Consider the following 16,301-nt stretch of genomic DNA (forward strand, 5'->3'; position numbering starts at 1 on the left):
ATAAGTGTTGATGTGATTACCCGAAAGTGGGAGGCTGGAAGATGACGAGAGGAGACCGAATAGATCAAGATAGAAAAAGACCAGAAAATATATCTTGGATCTATGCCTGTTCATAAAAAAAAGGAATAGAAAAGATATGAAAAGAAAAACAGACAGAACAAAAAAAGGTGGTTGAAGAGACAAGCCGTCGAAAGTTGCCCGGTTCATTTCACCCTCATTTCTCTTCTTTACCACCTTCATCATTCTTTGAGGAACACCCTTGCCTTTGATACATTTCAATACTTTCTAAAGCTGTTCCCTACTCTTCCCTACTTTTCCTCTGCAACACACCCGTGGATGATTAGCTTACACCCACGAGATGGGTGACCAGTGCACTCTGCGCCTCGTCCGAGTACGTGCCTTTCCAATCCATTTGGGCAAATTACCCGGACCAATCACTAATCTCCGCATTGTCGTATGAAACAGGAGTTGAGACAGGTTGAGCGGAGTGAGCAACTTGGTATGAGATCTCCAAATTCGGTCCCTTGGACGTTTCAAGTCATTTTATTCTGCACGGAGACTCACATGCTGACCTCGGTACAGCGTTCACTGTTCGTTTTGAAGAAAGCAACATTCGTGATATCCAGGCCCTCATCATCGGGCCTCCAGGCACCCCATACGAACTGGGGTTTTATGAGGTAAGACCCACCCAGCCAAGGGCCCGAGCACACTTGAACTACGGACGATATATTGATGTGTCTAGTTCTCCATCAAAATTCCATCAGGTAAGATGGTCTTCTCTTTTGTGACAGGCACTTGCTAAATCACAGAATAGATTACCCAGCAAATCCCCCGGCAGTGAAAATCCGGACCACCAACAAGGGCCGCACTCGCTTTGGTCCTAATCTGTATGCCAATGGGAAGGTTTGCTTGTAAGTGCACCCTGTGAACTATTAAGTTTGTGCAAAACCCCTTAATAACATTCATCAGGTCAATCCTGGGGTAAGCTCCAAAGCCAACGATATGGATGACTTTAATGAAGACTGAACATCACTATAGAACCTGGCATGGTTCCCGAGGCGAACAATGGTCACCTGCACAGGGACTCGAATCTATTATGCTGTCAATTCAAAGCCTGTTAGCATCAAACCCGTATACCCTGGAGCCAGGGTTTGAGGAAAACGACAGGGCAAATGACACGAATAATATGGAGATCTACAAATCCAAGGTAGGATCGCTATCCGCTATCTCACCAGGATAAAGATAATGCTCACATACCAGATCCGCCACGAGAATCTACGACTAGCAGTCATCGCACCTCTTGAGCAAGCATTCCAAGCCCCATCCCCGGCCCGCCGAACGGCACCACGGGTCGGTCAGGAATCGAGCGCAGAGGAAGATAGTGAACTCGAAATTGAACCCGAACCCGCATTGCTCAATCAAAGCAAGTTCTATGACTTTTGCAAGCGACGATTCCTGTGGTACCTTGAGTTCTACCAGAACGCCATTGAGAAAGGTATCGCGGGCGAGGCATGGAGACAAGGAACACCATTTATTCAAATGCCCTTTGAAGGCCATGGTAACGCCATGACCGGGGAATGGAACTACCTCGACTTGCAAACCCGTCTGTTGGCTCTTCGAGACCAATTGATGGAAGAGACACACCGCTGGCCCATCCAGGGTCTGGTTCTGGTTAAGGAGGAAGCTGGCATTGCAGTCAAATTGAGGGGTCAGCATGAGCAGATTGCGGCAGAAATGAGCGCTTATCCCCAGGTTATCGATTTGTCACTGGTTGATGACAACCCGTTCGTCTGGAAACTCACCTATGTTGGTCGCAACGAGTCCAAACTGGAAGGTGGCATCATCAAGATCAATATCTACATCAGTCCTCGACACCCAGAAGAACAACCTCGGGCATTTGTCGAGTCGCCGCTATATCACATTCGAGTCTCGAAGCTGGGAGTGTTGATGTACCTTCCTTCACATGCCGAAGAAATCGGTCAACACATCGAGGGTATCATCAACACCCTGGAAGAGGACAATCCCCCATACAATCCCCTCATGACAGTCAACCCAGAGGCGAGTGCTTTGTGCTGGGGTTCGGAACTAGATCGTAGGCTCTACAGGCGCAAGCTCCGGACATCTCTGGAGGAGTCCTGAGGTGACCCAGCTCACTGTCCTGGAATGTGCATATTTGCCGAGCAATGTGTCATACAGGAGGCTCTATGGTGATCTTCAGCTATCGTTCTCAACTCTACCTGGCTTGAACTGTATCATTTTCTGCCATCGCTATGTATTACCCTGATTGAGTGATATCCTTTGACCTTTTAACACGGGAAGATCGATATTGCTAGCAAAATAGTATTCATAGATACACAGAAAGGACCTTTGTAACTTCCTATAATCATAGTTCCTACCAAGTATAGAAAAGCACACGAACGAGACATGCGATGCAGCTCCATTAGCTGGGATGAATGAGATGAATGAACCTACATCTTTGAACTTAATCATATTGTCTGCGCTAAGTTCATGTAGTTGTGCAGCGCGTGAATTTTCAGGTATTAGGACCATCTCATGAAGGGACTTCACTTTCCAAGGTTAGCAAAAGTGCACAGAGAGAGAGTGGAAATAACCATACTAGAACTGAAGTCTTCAGTACCTTTTCCATTCAAAATCTCCATAGGTCATGCCGAAAAATCTGGCCAAAGACTTACTTGGCGCAATTCAAGTGGAACATCATGGACATAGAGGGTTCGATGATACTTTCGAGTCGGTCCAACCGTGCTCAGAGATGAGGTCTAACGGTCTAGCAGTGAGATCCTTGAAGAATTCGATGGGATATGTATGGGTTTTTTTCTTGATTTTTGTCTGTCTTATTTTGGCGTATGTTGTCTTTTACCGGTAGACGGCGAAGACAAACTGGCCGCTACCAGTTCCATTGTGCCGTGGGAATGTTCTGCTTCTTATCCCTATGTAGACCGAAAATAATATTTCATCTTATGAAGTTGAAGCAAAGTAGAAGATTGTCAACCTTGGAAGGTCAAGCGCCCCCGTGGCCCGCACGGATCACCTGATTATCTCCGCCAACTTCCCCGGCCCCTTTTCACTCAACTCCAATCCCCCATCTTCTGACCAAAAAAAATCACATCATGTCGGCAAAAAAGCGCACGTTGGAGTTAGGAAATGTCCTGGTGGTTGGAGGCTGCGGCTTCTTGGGGTGGCACATTGTCGATCACCTGCTGAATTTCCCCTCCGAGACCGACCCCAGTTACACTCTGCCGAAGCCCGTCGGCGATGCGCGTTTCGAGTACCCAAGTCTGGGATCGCGCTACCCAGATTACCACTCCACTGTCTCTGTCGTTGACTTGCGCACCACCAACAACCGTCTTCCCGGCGCCAAGTACTATGATGGCGATATCACCTCCGTTGACTCCATGTTGGAGGTCTTCCGCGCTGTCAAGCCCGATCTTGTCATCCACACTGCATCGCCATCTATGATCGAGGGCAATAAGCCCCTGCTGCACAAAGTTAATGTGGAGGGAACACGGACGCTTCTTGAGGTCGCTGGTGGCGAGCACGGCGATTGGGGTGGTAAGTGCAAGGCATTCGTCTACACTAGCTCCAGCTCCGTGGTCCACGACACACAGAGTGATCTGAAGAACGTCAATGAGGAATGGCCATACATCCGGGGTCCTGCGCAGAAGGAGTACTACTCCGAGACCAAGGTGAGTTCTTATTATTATTTTAAATGAAGTACAATCGGGATCAATCACTAATCAGATCCCTTGCGTCTATCTAGGCCGATGCCGAGGAACTCGTGCTGAAGTACAACAAGAAGTCCCCCAACGAGATGCTGACCGCCGCTATCCGCCCGGCCGGAATCCACGGAGAGAAGGATACAACCGTCACACACAAGATCCTGGAGCACGGATCCCAGGCTTCGGACAGAGTTCTACGGATGCAGCTCGGTGATAACGACAACCTGTTCGATTTCACCTACGTCGGCAATGTGGCTTACGGCCACCTGCTTGCTGCGCACCGGCTGCTCGCAAGCTACGACCTTCACGCGGCTGGTAAGGGCGGGCCCCTCGACTACGAGCGCGTGGACGGCGAGGCTTTCAACATTACCAACGATTCCCCCGTCTATTTCTGGGATGTTACCCGTGCCATGTGGGCTCTGATCAACCGCGTCGTTGAGCCGGAGCAGGTCTGGGCTCTACCCGAGGGTCTCCTTGAGAGTGTTGGTGGTATCGCCGAGACTGTCATGGGATTGTTTGGCAAGACCCCACGTCTCACTGCCCGGACAGTGCGATACTCATGCATGACCCGCTACTACTCGACTGAGAAGGCTAAGCACCGCCTCGCTTACTTGCCTGTTGTGCCCTTGGATGAGGGCATCGCCCGTGCCGTTGGATACATTGTTGCCCAGCAACAAGCGGACGCAGGAAAGAAGGCGCTGTAATACGAAATTAGATCATAAGATTGAAAAGGCATCTTATGCTGTATTAATATGACTGTTTGCCCAAGAATCCCAGAACTAGACAAGAAAGTCCCGTCAGCACTAGTAGTTTTTCTGAAGTGCAAAGAATGTTGCCAAGCACTTGGGTTTTAAATGATCATTCTGAAGGAATGTAAAGTTGAGAATCAGATTTTAGAAAGATAGGACTGGTTTCAAGGTCTTTTGATAAGAAACGACATACCATAGAGCCTTGGCTATAGTTCCACATGGCTATAACACTAGATCAAAAGACATCTCAAAAGAGTACTTCTATGAGTATATTCGACTGATCCCCTGTTTCAAACTTTCCTTTGCTTTGTTTCAACCTTCTAATTCTCTGCAATGCCCTTCTTTGACCGACGTCTCGGAGCACTGCCAATCTGCGTATCAAATCGCCCCAGATCACCAATAGAATCTGCACATGCACGACTGCTATCGCTCTGCACTAGTGGGCTTTCAATCAACGATCAATATCAGAGTCTGAAGGTCCAACAGGTGAACGATTTGTACAGTAAAGAGGTGGAATACAGAATCACTTGTTTACATCGAGTCTAGTACATAATAGGAAAGTGGGCCATTGGTCCCGTGGAGACCAAATGCAGGTAATTGGTCACATGGGGGGCTTTGTTTCACTCAACCTTACATCTCACGCATGAATTTGATTTACCAAGTAGTCCTCCCGTATCTTCCTGCAGCTCATCAGAGCTAAATCTCAACTGCGACAATGTCCGATACCAAGAAACAGTGCTGTGGCAGCGATTGCGACAAGGAAGCAGGCACCTTGCAATGCCCGACCTGTCTAAAGCAGGACATCAAAGGCAGTTACTTCTGCTCTCAAGACTGCTTCAAGAGGAATTGGGTAGGTTATCTCCACATAGGCATCTCTAAGTGAGAATCTAACATCGATCGTATCCAGACGACACACAAGGCGATGCACAAGACACAAAATGGTAGCCACCTCATCCAGGTGGCATGCACCAGTTACTCATGACTTTGTTCTCTAATCGCAATATAGCTGGCCGATTTTACAACCCTTTTCCAACATACCCATACACGGGCTCTATCAGACCCGTGTACCCACTCTCCCCGCGACGACCTGTTCCCAAAACAATCAAGCATCCTGACTGGGCTGAGACTGGTGTTCCAAAGCGTGAGATGCGTTTGAGCAGGACAAAAATTGACATCTTGGATGCAAAGGGCCAGGAGGCCATGCGCAAGGTGTGCCGGCTAGCTCGAGAAGTACTCGACATAACTGCTGCGGCGATGAAGCCTGGCGTGACCACGGACTACCTGGATGAAATCTGCCACAAAGCTTGCGTGGAACGAGAGGTAAGCGAGGTTTAATTGTATTTCTGTGCCAAACACGTCAAGTTGCTAATATGCGAGGCAGTCATACCCTTCTCCGCTCAACTACAACAACTTTCCCAAGTCATTGTGTACATCTCCAAATGAGGTTGTTTGCCACGGAATCCCCGATCAGCGGGTTCTTCTTGATGGAGACATCCTGAACCTCGACATTTCTCTTTACCACGGCGGATATCATGCAGACTTAAACGAGACCTACTACATTGGTGACAAGGCCAAAGCAGATCCGGATTCGATCAGACTGATTGAAACGACACGGCAGGCTTTGGACATGGCCATCGAGGTGATCAAACCAGGTGTGCCAATTCGAGAGTTTGGTAAGATCATTGAGAAGCATGCAGCCTCTAGGGGCCTTGTCGTTGTCAAGACTTGGGGTGGGCACGGTATCAACACAGAATTCCATCCTCCTCCTTGGATCCCTCACTATGCGAAGAACAAGGCTGTGGGAACATGTAAACCTGGGATGACCTTCACGATTGAACCTATCCTGGCTTTGGGCAGCAGTCAAGAAGTATATTGGCCAGATGACTGGACAAACGTTACTGTGGACGGCAAACGGACAGCCCAATTCGGTGCGTACAGACCGTTCAGAGGACAGTTACAGGCTCTAGATACTAACTTGGAAATCAATAGAACATACTATGCTTGTCACAGAGACAGGCGTCGAGGTTTTGACGGCGAGACTGGAGAACTCTCCAGGAGGGCCAATCCCCATACCGGAGGTTGCAAAATGAGATACACATGTAAGTATGCACGGGCGAGTCGAGACCGACCCGTACAGGGGGCTACCTAGTTACCGCGGACGATCTATGTCATTCTGAACTTCATCCTGATTGGGTTATAGTCCCTATCATAGTGACCCTGTGTAGTCTTTTTCGTATACCTTTCAGTTATTCCTTTTGGGTGTCTTTCTACATGTCTTTTCACGTGTCTTCTCTTCTTCCTAGCGTTATAGGATGACGACCTTAATAGTCTACTGACATATAGGTATGTAATGCCAAAGACTACCACATCTCAGTTCGTTAGGGCCGATTAAACTACACTTAGAGTAAATCAGAAATAAGAACATGTATAGAGATAGAAATACAAATCTTCCTCTTTCCCGACCCCGTATAGACAGGACAGGTACATTGGAGGTTGTATCCGAAATTTCCGCATTTCCGCACATCTAGAACGGCGAAGCTGATCAATCAGGGTTGCAGATATCCATGTCCAGTTGGATTGTGACCCCTCGAGAACTTTGGAATGACTCAGAGCGTTAACGTTCATTCATCAGTAGCTTGACCCCGGTCCGATGGTGTCTATTTAAATCTACTCACGATCTTCCATTTAGTTTTCATAAGGAATAAAAACATTCCTCTCTATTATCACATCATGTCGCTCTTACATGCTATTCGCAATGACGTTAAGCCCGTCACATCGTCTACTCTACCCCGCGAGTTAGACTTAAGCCCCCCAGCCGAATATGTCCCAGACACACAGGTCTCCGTAGCCAACCTAGCGCCTAGAGTTGGGCAGCCCGTCTTTGAACGGGCGCTGCCTAGTCGGACGACCAAATCCCGTCGAGTGGTCATTACTACATTGCTTATTCTGGCTAACGTTGTACAGGTATAGTTTGGACCATCAACTTTGTCCAGAAATGAACCCCCCCGATACTGACAATAGTAGATGACAGTCAATTTTGCAGGTATTGCCGGAGGAAGCGCCTTGAGTGAATCATTGGGTGTTAACGACACCTATGCCTCGTGGATTGCTGCTAGCTATGCGTAAGGCACAGAGCACCGAGACCTTTGTGAGGTACCTCTCATTAACATATATACAGTCTAACCCAAGGTACCTTTGTATTGGTTAGTGGTCGATTGGGAGATGTCTATGGCCACCGAGAACTTGTCTTGGCCGGGGGTGCCTGGCTCACCATGTGTACTCTAGTCAACGCCTTTTGTAACAACTTCTTCGCCTTTGTGACCATGCGGGCTTTAGCTGGTCTCGGAGGTGCGCTCATCATGCCTAACGCGGTGGCTATGATATCCAGTACGAATCCCCCCGGTCGCGTGCGAAATCTCAGTCTAGGTCTCTTTGGTGCGTCGGCCCCGGTTGGAGGATATTTCGGGGCCTTGTTCTTGGGCGCCTTTTTACAGCAGACAGAATGGAAGTGGTTTTTCATCTTCATGTAGGTCATGCATTCGATCGACCGGGGTTAGAAAGTACTAACAATCGCTCGGTGACACAGTGCTTGTCTTGGGGTTATCACATTCACTCCTCTGTGGGCTTTGAGTCCGCGAGAACCACCGGTCGATCGGCATGGAAAGATCGACTGTATTGGATCGGCTCTTGGGACAAGTTCGTTGATCCTGTTTAGCTTTGTTTGGAAGTAGGTTGTTGATAACAGCCCAGTCCATTGCATATTAACATTCCCACAGTCAAGCACCAAGTGTCGGTTGGTCAACCCCCTATGAGATTGTTCTCTTAATCAGCTCAATCGTCTTATTCGGGGGCTTCTTGCTTTGGGAAAAGAAGTACGCCGCAGAGCCCATTATGCCACTCGACATCTTCACAGCCCCATCCTTCCTCATGTTGCTCTTTGTCGTGCTTCTCAATTACATGGCCGTAGGGACCTTGATCTGGTACCAGGTCCTATGGCTCCAAAAGGTTTGGCACTGGTCCCCCCTCCAATTTGCCGTGGGCTGGACCCCGTTTGTGATCTGCGCCACGGGCGCTGCCTGTCTCGCTGCGTGGATGATCCCGCGAATGGCCGCACAATGGATCATGGCGATTGGAACCGTCACGATTTTGATCTCCAATGTGCTCATGGCGACCGTGCCCATCCACCAATCCTACTGGCCGCAGATCTTCCCGTCCGTGATCCTGTTCTCATTTTGTCCGGACTTTGTGTACACGGCTGGCCAGATCATTGCTAGTAACTCCGTCCGTCGAAATCAGCAGGGAATTGCCGGGTCAGTCATTGGCACCTTGAATCTCTACGGGAACAGTCTGGGACTGGGGTTTGCATCCACTATCGAGGTGCAAATTGCCCGCCGCTCGGGCAGCCAAATAATAGGGTATCGAGCGGCACTTTTCTTCGGGGTTGCCATCAGTGCCATCGCGCTTATACTTGACGTCTGCTTTGTCCGACTGGTCAAGGATGATCGGGAAGGCTGGCATGAGGATGACCACATGGAGGAAATTGAGCTGACAGAGCAGGCCGAAGCCACTGGTGTCCATGTAATGTAAGCTACTCGCCATTCCGTTGGGAAACCGGCAAAATATCGGCAGGCCGAGCGTGGGGGGACCGGGTGAATGCCGGGTTGTGCTTGGAATGTAATACGCCAGTGGATAGAAAGTCGAGAATCTATTTGTCAAGCTTTTTCAGATTTTTCGGACGTCCGCGATACTCCAGCCCGTATCCCCCGGTTTAACATACAGTGTTGCATGTGTAGCTTTTCCCCACGTTCTTTTGGACTGGCTTTCCGGGGATATGATCTCATTCCTGGCTTCGGTGAGAGAAAGGAGGATAAACTGCGGAGAGGCGGGGAGGTAATCGATTCGTATGCCGTGTGCCGATGTGGATATCGGCTCTGACCGTTCTTGTTTTTCTCGTTTTGTCTTCTTTTGACCGGTTTCTTCCGTTTCTGACTGTGGGGTTTTCGGTCGTCTTCCAGTGAAGACCGAGAGCCGAGTGATCCCGTGACTCCCTAAGAGGGATCCCGTGCCGATAAACACGGGGTGAACTTTCCCCTAATTTTCATCCCTTTCACGCGTATCCTATCAGATGTTTCGCTCGCCAGCTTGCACCGGCTAGACCGGGGAATTCCCACACATCATACTATGGATTGAGATATCATTGGTTGAGCCCGAATCTCGGAACACTCGTTCCAAGGGCTCAGACTCGCCCGACTCGGCCCCACTCGAACCCCCGCGTATCTACAATGTACCATTCTCGGCGTGGGGGTACCATACCGGGGAAGAGGGTTTATTTCTTCTTAAATACAAGCATCTGCTCTTGTCCGATCCGATTACTTGGCCTTGCTCAATATCACACACACAATGCCGGACCATATTTCACGGGAAAACCATGACCGGATAGAGATCGACGCCGACAAGCAACAGAGTGAAAATGTCGAACACATTGCCTCACCAAAGCAAGATGACATGTCTCAGATAGACCCAGCTCGTCGGATAGTCGTCGAGAAGCAGCTCAAGCGCAAGCTCGATGCCCGGTGCAGCCTGTTCGTCGCCATCTATAGTGAGTAGCCCTCAACCTCGCCATTGTTCGATCTATACATGAACTTCACACTGACCACCCGTTCCGCAGTTATGAATTATTTGGATAGAAACAATATGGCAGCGGCTCGTCTGAAGGGTCTGCAGGAAGATCTCAACCTAAGCAACACCGATTACTCCACATGTCTGAGTATCCTCTACGTCGGCTACATCATCATGCAGGTACCTTCCAACATGTTCATCAACCGCATCTCCCGGCCTTCACTCTACATCGCCGTGGCAATGTTACTGTGGGGTGTGATTTCCACCTTGTCCGGCAACACCAAGAATTTTGGCGATATGGTGGCTGTCCGTTTCCTGCTGGGTTTCGTCGAGGCGGCGTTCCTGCCCGGAGCCCTGCTCATCCTCTCCAAGTGGTACACACGCCGGGAACTGACTACCCGGAACGCTATTCTGTTCTGTGGTAACCTCATCTCCAATGCATTCTCCGCTCTCGTCGGTGCCGGTGTCCTATCCAACATGCAAGGCGTCTTGGGCCACGCCGCCTGGCGCTGGCTCTTCTGGATCGAGGGCTCGGTGACCATGTTCCTGGCCATCCTAGCCGCATTCATCTTGCCTGATCTGCCGCACAATGCACGCGGCTTCACCGAGGAAGAGCGTCAAGTTGCGCAACTTCGCATGCTCGAGGATGTCGGCGAGGCCGACACCGACAGCGAAGAGCTTGGTGCCTTTGGAGGCCTCATGCTCGCTCTACACGACCCAAAGATCTATGTTATGATGTTCACTTTTGTTGCTTATGTGGTCGGCCTCAGCTTCAATGCTTTCTTCGTAAGTATTTTCACATCAAACGACCAATTGGAACTTTTTACTGACCTACTCACAGCCTACCCTCACTGGTACTCTCGGATTCGATTATGTTCCAACTCTGCTGATGAGCGCTCCCCCTTGGGTTTTCGCTTGTCTTTTCTCCGTCGTCAACGCATGGCACGCGGATAAAACACAAGAAAAGGTCTGGCATATCATCGGCCCGATAAGCATGGGAACTGTTGGCTTCATTATTTGCATGGCCACGAGCAATGTTGCCGCTCGCTATGTCGCACTATTCCTGCAGGCTGGTTCCTATGCAGGATTCATTGTATTCTACTCATGGATCAGTTCCTCCTTCCCACGCCCTCCCGCCAAGCGAGCCGTCGCCATTGCCATGATCAACGCCTTCAGTCAGTTAGGCAACGTCGCTGGCTCGTACGTCTGGGACTTGTCGGACAACGGATACCGCTCCAGCTACGGAATCGTGTTGGCTATGTTCGGTGTCACAGTCGCCGGATGCTGGTATTTCCGCTCGATGCTCCTCAGCTTGAACCACCAACTCGAGGAGAGTGAGCTTTCTGATAATGCTAGAGAAGGATCGACCCAGAATGATATCATCGATCACCCAGACGAGTCGTTGCGTATGCGCAAGGGTTTCAGGTATCTTGTTTAAGTGTTTACTATACGAAATATTTGGTCCCCTGGTTGTTCGTTGCATCTGTCTATGTTAGAATTCCATACCCAGCGCGGACATTGTCTAGCCTCAACAATTCAATTGATGTTAAGCACATATGTATTCTCTTTCGAGTATGGTTACTAGTTAATCTCGGTAACCTTGGAACTGTGATTTGGAACCGTGGTTTTCTAAACTCTAACTTAGATCTTCGTAACTGTTTCCAAGGTTCCCCAGGTTATGTCTTCCAAGTTTCCAAGGTTCAGTGAAAAAGGGGGTTTGGGGCATTCTAAGGTTCTCAATGGCGCTGATGGATCGCATCTCAGCGATGAGCTCGAGGTCTTTTCTGTTGTTCAAACAGCGGAATTTCGGGGTATTGGTAGATAGGACGTTTCTGCCCATTCAATATGTACTTCGACAATGAAAATGGAGAAAGATTGTGGTATTACTCATAGCTGATGCTGCTTATCTACCAAGACGGGCCTGTGACCCAGGTCCGATGACACAGGGGTTGATGGCATCTGCCAACACTGTGAGGATCAGTCGAAATTGACTGACATAGTAGAAGGTGCGCCGTAGGTACAAAATCCCAAATTCTGCAAACACAGCGTGTCCTTCACAGCTATTCCTTCATCGGATAGTCAGATAATGACGCAAGGTCAGTATCGTTTTGTACATGCAAGCCCAATGCACTTCATGAGATTAGAGTCATCTCACCGCTCGCATTACGGGCCATCATTGGCTAGGGAGGTATCGTCCGGGTTGTTGCTGTTTGAACTGTGGCTGGCTCATCTGTCGTCGACTGTGTCCTTGGTTGGACGGTCTGTGCAGGTGTGCTGTCAACCACCAAAGGCCGACTGTATGCCCTCTTGAAATCATTGTAGATACGTTGCCACATCTTGCTATCCGCCTGGCATTGTATCCCATCCTGTGCGTGAGAACCTCAGCATACACGGCGATTTCATCTGATGCTGGCGCTTTGCGGACTGCTTCCGCGAGGAAACGTAGGCCAATGTCATAGGTCAGCGCGTCAAGCACGGCTGCGATATCGGCTTCGGTGCGTACGGCCTCATAGGATAGTACGTCACGTATCGTGGGGATATCGCCTTCGCTGCGTACCTCATCGGGGACGCTGTTCAGCGAGGGAGGGAGGGTTCGACCGAAAGATTGGTATAGGGCGTGACTGCGGTCGGCTGAGAAAGGACCGTTTGTCATCAGGTAAGTTGCACAGGGTTTGTGGACCACGAGTGGAACAGTAGTTCCATATTTCGTGTACTGATACTTAGGTTACGGTGCTCCACGGGTTCTAGCATTGCCATTCGAGTAGCGAAGAGCATATACGCGAGTGACACGGGTATCATACCAGGTAACTGGCTCATTGGACGGGGAATGATGCCGCCAGCTGATGTATGTTTCGTCCGTGGTAGGTCGTTGCGTGCCAGTGCGTCTCAGGGCAAGAGGAATGCGCAACATTGACGATAGCGATGGAGGTGGTGATCGCGACATGGTAGAGTCATGGATGATGTTGGATCGTCTGATTGAAAGAACATGGCTGAACATGTAGCGACTGGATGTGACAGGGAGCAAAATAGCGTCAGATGTGAAGTATGGAGCGGGAGAGGGTGTGAGAAAAATGTGATTGCCGTGTCAAGGAGAGAGGAACGCGCAGATGCAAGTAAAATGTTTGAAGTTTGAAGTGTGGGATAATAAATCGAGTCGACTACCTACGTGTCTTGTCTCTTCCAGTCCTGCGACCTTTTCCTTACTAGTGATGTCCCTTTCATTGATTGCTCCAAAGTCAGCATATCTAATACCAGATATGTATGTATTTGATCAATTCCACCATCACTTGGGACACAGTAGCGTTTTGGATATCATATCGAGAAAAAGAACGAATGGATCTATTCTAATTATTTCCGACCGTAAATCTAGATCTATCGATCCTCACGAACCAAATTGCGGTACGGATTATCAGGATCCTGCTCCTCTTCTTCCGCCGATGGAATTGTCTTCTTCACGCGACAAGGAGTGCCAACAGCGACAGAAAACGGCGGGATATCCTTAGTGACAACAGATCCAGCTCCAATCGTCGAGCCCTGGCCGATCCGAACACCGGGCAGAATAATCACATTACTTCCAATCCAGCAGTCGTCTTCGATAAAGATTGGATGGCCGAACTCAACGAACTTGCGGCGAGACAGGATGCTGGTATCATGACCAGCCGTGATAATACTAACACCAGTCCCAATCTGTACGCGGTCGCCGATGACAACTAGGCTGGTGTCAAGTATGGTAACGCTAGGAATTGTTGGTAAGTTTTGATGAGACACGAGGAGAAAAGACAGACTCACTTCCAGTTAAAGAAGCAGTCCTTTCCAATCATAGTATTGCATCCGTAGTCTGGTAAAAAAGGTGGCTCGATGAATGTCCCATCTCCAACTTTGCCGACGAGTTTCCGCAATAATTCAAGGCGCTTGTCGCCGATCTTGTCATAGGACACTGTCTTGGCGTCCAGGCTGTTGTAGTCGGCAGCAAGTCCCCGGCACACATGCCGCGCCTCTTGGAGTTTTGGGATGGTGGGATTGTACCTAAACTGTTAAAAATCCATTGTAAGTATATTGTGAATGATACCTACATCATTCCAGATATCATTCGCTCATAGTCCTCGCACATAGGCACCCGCGCAAGTCCCCGAGCAAGCTCGATGATCTCTGGACGTTTCTCAGTAGCGGCCATTTTGAAGATATAGAGACAGATTGTATTGTCTGTGTGTGCCAAGACTAATTATTGCCAGAGGAAAACGGCATCCAGGGGTATCCTGGACTATGTATGTTGTATGAGAAAACCCCGCTATGCTCACATGGGGCCCATGCGATGATTCCTTGGCGATTCACTCTCGTTTCCCAACTGGTGGAGTCGGTGACTCTGTCTCCATGTTCAAAGGACATTTATCCGTTACTTGAGACCTTTCCGTTTCCGTTTTAGTGCTCATCCCTTGCCGCTTTTCGATCACTGAGTAAAACCGAGCACGTCCCTGAGTAGTTATCCTAACTTGATCACAGATACCCCTAAATCTGATTAGCTCTTTATAAAATGGGACTCCTATGGGACTCCCGTGGGATTCCCATGGGGCTCCCGTGGGGCTCTCATAGCACTCCTATTCGATAGCTTAATAGGTGTAACGGCCAGTGCATTTACGTTCGACCCCGTCAGCTCCTACTTCTTTCCTTAAGCTTTTAGATAACTGCAAACGGCTTAGTTAGTTTGAATCAAGACTGGCTACGTCCCTTCACATCCGACCCAAAATGGGTTCTGCCGAAGTCTAACTAAAATGTAGAAGTTTAGTATGATATAAAATGCAGGAGAAGGGTTTGGTCCGAAATGCAGGAGAAGAGCATGGTCGAAAATGCAGAAGACGTCTGCATTTTGGACCAAAACTTCCCGTTTAGGAATTTTGAACTAAACCTTCCGGTCTAGTTAGAAGACTTCTATCAACCACCATAAATTGAATAAAATAGTTAAAAATAAAGGGGCTTTGTATATCGCTTATTACGAGCTATAGGTATATATAAAAAATATAATATAAGGAAATACCCTAATATAGAGGTTCGCGTCTGTGCCTGTATTCGGCTACTAGAAATCTGATTTCGAATATCACTGTAAACAAGGTGTGAGATGTGCGAATTGACTTTTCTATATATATGACCGTAAAGCAAAACAGGTAGTAAAGCAGTCCAAGATATTTAGTAAAGCCTATCCAGAAGAACGTGGCAGTCGTGCCGAGGGTATCATAGCTAATGTAACACTAAATAAACAGCAACTCTCGCTAAGATTTCCCTGGCTTCGTAATTATGTGATATACCGAACGCCATTAATGAAACCTCAAGCCTTGGCCTAACACGCTCCCCCACCTGCAGCGCCGCCCGCCCCCGCCGACCTCTGTCGACTGTCCCTCTCGACAATGGCAAGTCGCGAGATAAGCGCCATGAGGTAAAACTGCGGCCCTAGATGCAAGTAGATATCCAAGTAGCCGGTGGTTTTGGAAAAGGTGCCGCCGGAAGAAAAGACCGCCACCACGGTCTGCCTGGCCTCCTCGACTAGTTTATAGTTTTCCGAGCCGGTGCCAAGCGAGTGGGTTCGTTTCCAGGTGAAAGTTTGCTTTGTGCCATCCTCCAGCTGCATGCAGAACCAGTGTGTGCGCTTCATAAAGCCTTCCTTGTGTAGGTATTGCCAGTCCATTTTGTTGGGCCGTTGGGGGTCCCCTAGACCGATCTCGCAGTCTGAGGAGAAGTGTCGGAACTTACACACTCCCGCAATGGGCCCATTGGAGTCAGCGCTGCGGTGGAAAGTAAGATCCGGCTTTCCTGGTGTGAAGGAGGAGCTGGCGACGCGGTAGAGGTGTGTTTTGTCTTTTGTGCTGACATCGTAGTGGCTGCGCCAGGAGCTATGGGTGATGATATACTGTGCAGCTGGATTCATGATGAAGATGATGAAATTGAGAATGGTATCATTCGGAGTAGATTTGTGATTAGTTTCCAAGAACCCGAGACCAGTGAGTTCATTAAATATCTGGATTCTCAGATCAGTCAAGAATCAGCCCTGTTCGAATCAAGGGTCACTGGGATCTGTTCGCATGGCTGAGGTCATTAAGTATGCCCATCGAGCCTCTGGGGCAATCAAATGCACCGTCTTTGGCCCGCAACTGCTGAGCCATCCAGGAGTGATGCTGGCAGTGCAGGGCAACAGACCAATCAGGTT

General features: G+C 49.1%; 9 protein-coding genes across 9 annotated transcripts; 5 read left to right on the forward strand and 4 right to left on the reverse strand.

The window, feature by feature from the left end:
- Positions 1-358: 358 nt before the first annotated feature.
- Positions 359-2,139, forward strand: N7447_009668 (ubiquitin-conjugating enzyme E2; the record flags this gene model as incomplete). The annotated part of the gene is made up of 8 exons (XM_057233930.1): positions 359-391; positions 466-499; positions 583-677; positions 743-764; positions 815-911; positions 970-981; positions 1,039-1,207; positions 1,261-2,139. The coding sequence occupies 8 exons, from the start codon at positions 359-361 to the stop codon at positions 2,137-2,139; spliced, it is 1,341 nt and encodes a 446-aa protein (XP_057083472.1).
- A 989-nt stretch (positions 2,140-3,128) lies between these two features.
- Positions 3,129-4,441, forward strand: N7447_009669 (C-3 sterol dehydrogenase/C-4 decarboxylase; the record flags this gene model as incomplete). Its single annotated transcript, XM_057233931.1, has 2 exons — positions 3,129-3,704; positions 3,779-4,441. 2 exons carry the CDS (start codon positions 3,129-3,131, stop codon positions 4,439-4,441), a joined length of 1,239 nt encoding a protein of 412 aa, XP_057083473.1.
- Positions 4,442-5,201: 760 nt separating this feature from the next.
- Positions 5,202-6,576, forward strand: fpaI (putative methionine aminopeptidase, type I; the record flags this gene model as incomplete). Its single annotated transcript, XM_057233932.1, has 5 exons — positions 5,202-5,336; positions 5,394-5,427; positions 5,493-5,806; positions 5,868-6,414; positions 6,476-6,576. 5 exons carry the CDS (start codon positions 5,202-5,204, stop codon positions 6,574-6,576), a joined length of 1,131 nt encoding a protein of 376 aa, XP_057083474.1.
- A 640-nt stretch (positions 6,577-7,216) lies between these two features.
- N7447_009671 (Major facilitator superfamily domain general substrate transporter) lies at positions 7,217-9,073 on the forward strand (the record flags this gene model as incomplete). Its single annotated transcript, XM_057233933.1, has 5 exons — positions 7,217-7,450; positions 7,511-7,608; positions 7,665-8,012; positions 8,073-8,213; positions 8,263-9,073. The coding sequence occupies 5 exons, from the start codon at positions 7,217-7,219 to the stop codon at positions 9,071-9,073; spliced, it is 1,632 nt and encodes a 543-aa protein (XP_057083475.1).
- Positions 9,074-9,886: 813 nt separating this feature from the next.
- Positions 9,887-11,543, forward strand: N7447_009672 (Major facilitator superfamily domain general substrate transporter; the record flags this gene model as incomplete). The annotated part of the gene is made up of 3 exons (XM_057233934.1): positions 9,887-10,085; positions 10,155-10,891; positions 10,947-11,543. 3 exons carry the CDS (start codon positions 9,887-9,889, stop codon positions 11,541-11,543), a joined length of 1,533 nt encoding a protein of 510 aa, XP_057083476.1.
- A 735-nt stretch (positions 11,544-12,278) lies between these two features.
- N7447_009673 (Maltose/galactoside acetyltransferase) lies at positions 12,279-12,758 on the reverse strand (the record flags this gene model as incomplete). The annotated part of the gene is made up of 1 exon (XM_057233935.1): positions 12,279-12,758. One exon carries the CDS (start codon positions 12,756-12,758, stop codon positions 12,279-12,281), a length of 480 nt encoding a protein of 159 aa, XP_057083477.1.
- Positions 12,759-12,830: 72 nt separating this feature from the next.
- On the reverse strand, positions 12,831-13,049 carry N7447_009674 (uncharacterized protein; the record flags this gene model as incomplete). Its single annotated transcript, XM_057233936.1, has 1 exon — positions 12,831-13,049. The coding sequence occupies one exon, from the start codon at positions 13,047-13,049 to the stop codon at positions 12,831-12,833; it is 219 nt and encodes a 72-aa protein (XP_057083478.1).
- A 428-nt stretch (positions 13,050-13,477) lies between these two features.
- N7447_009675 (sugar O-acetyltransferase) lies at positions 13,478-14,279 on the reverse strand (the record flags this gene model as incomplete). The annotated part of the gene is made up of 3 exons (XM_057233937.1): positions 13,478-13,841; positions 13,895-14,131; positions 14,179-14,279. The coding sequence occupies 3 exons, from the start codon at positions 14,277-14,279 to the stop codon at positions 13,478-13,480; spliced, it is 702 nt and encodes a 233-aa protein (XP_057083479.1).
- A 1,158-nt stretch (positions 14,280-15,437) lies between these two features.
- On the reverse strand, positions 15,438-16,022 carry N7447_009676 (uncharacterized protein; the record flags this gene model as incomplete). The annotated part of the gene is made up of 1 exon (XM_057233938.1): positions 15,438-16,022. One exon carries the CDS (start codon positions 16,020-16,022, stop codon positions 15,438-15,440), a length of 585 nt encoding a protein of 194 aa, XP_057083480.1.
- Between the last annotated feature and the right edge of the window lie 279 nt (positions 16,023-16,301).

Source organism: Penicillium robsamsonii (genome assembly GCF_028829455.1).
Source record: "Penicillium robsamsonii strain IBT 29466 chromosome Unknown utg000005l_segment0_segment0, whole genome shotgun sequence".
NCBI classification, from domain to species: domain Eukaryota; kingdom Fungi; phylum Ascomycota; class Eurotiomycetes; order Eurotiales; family Aspergillaceae; genus Penicillium; species Penicillium robsamsonii.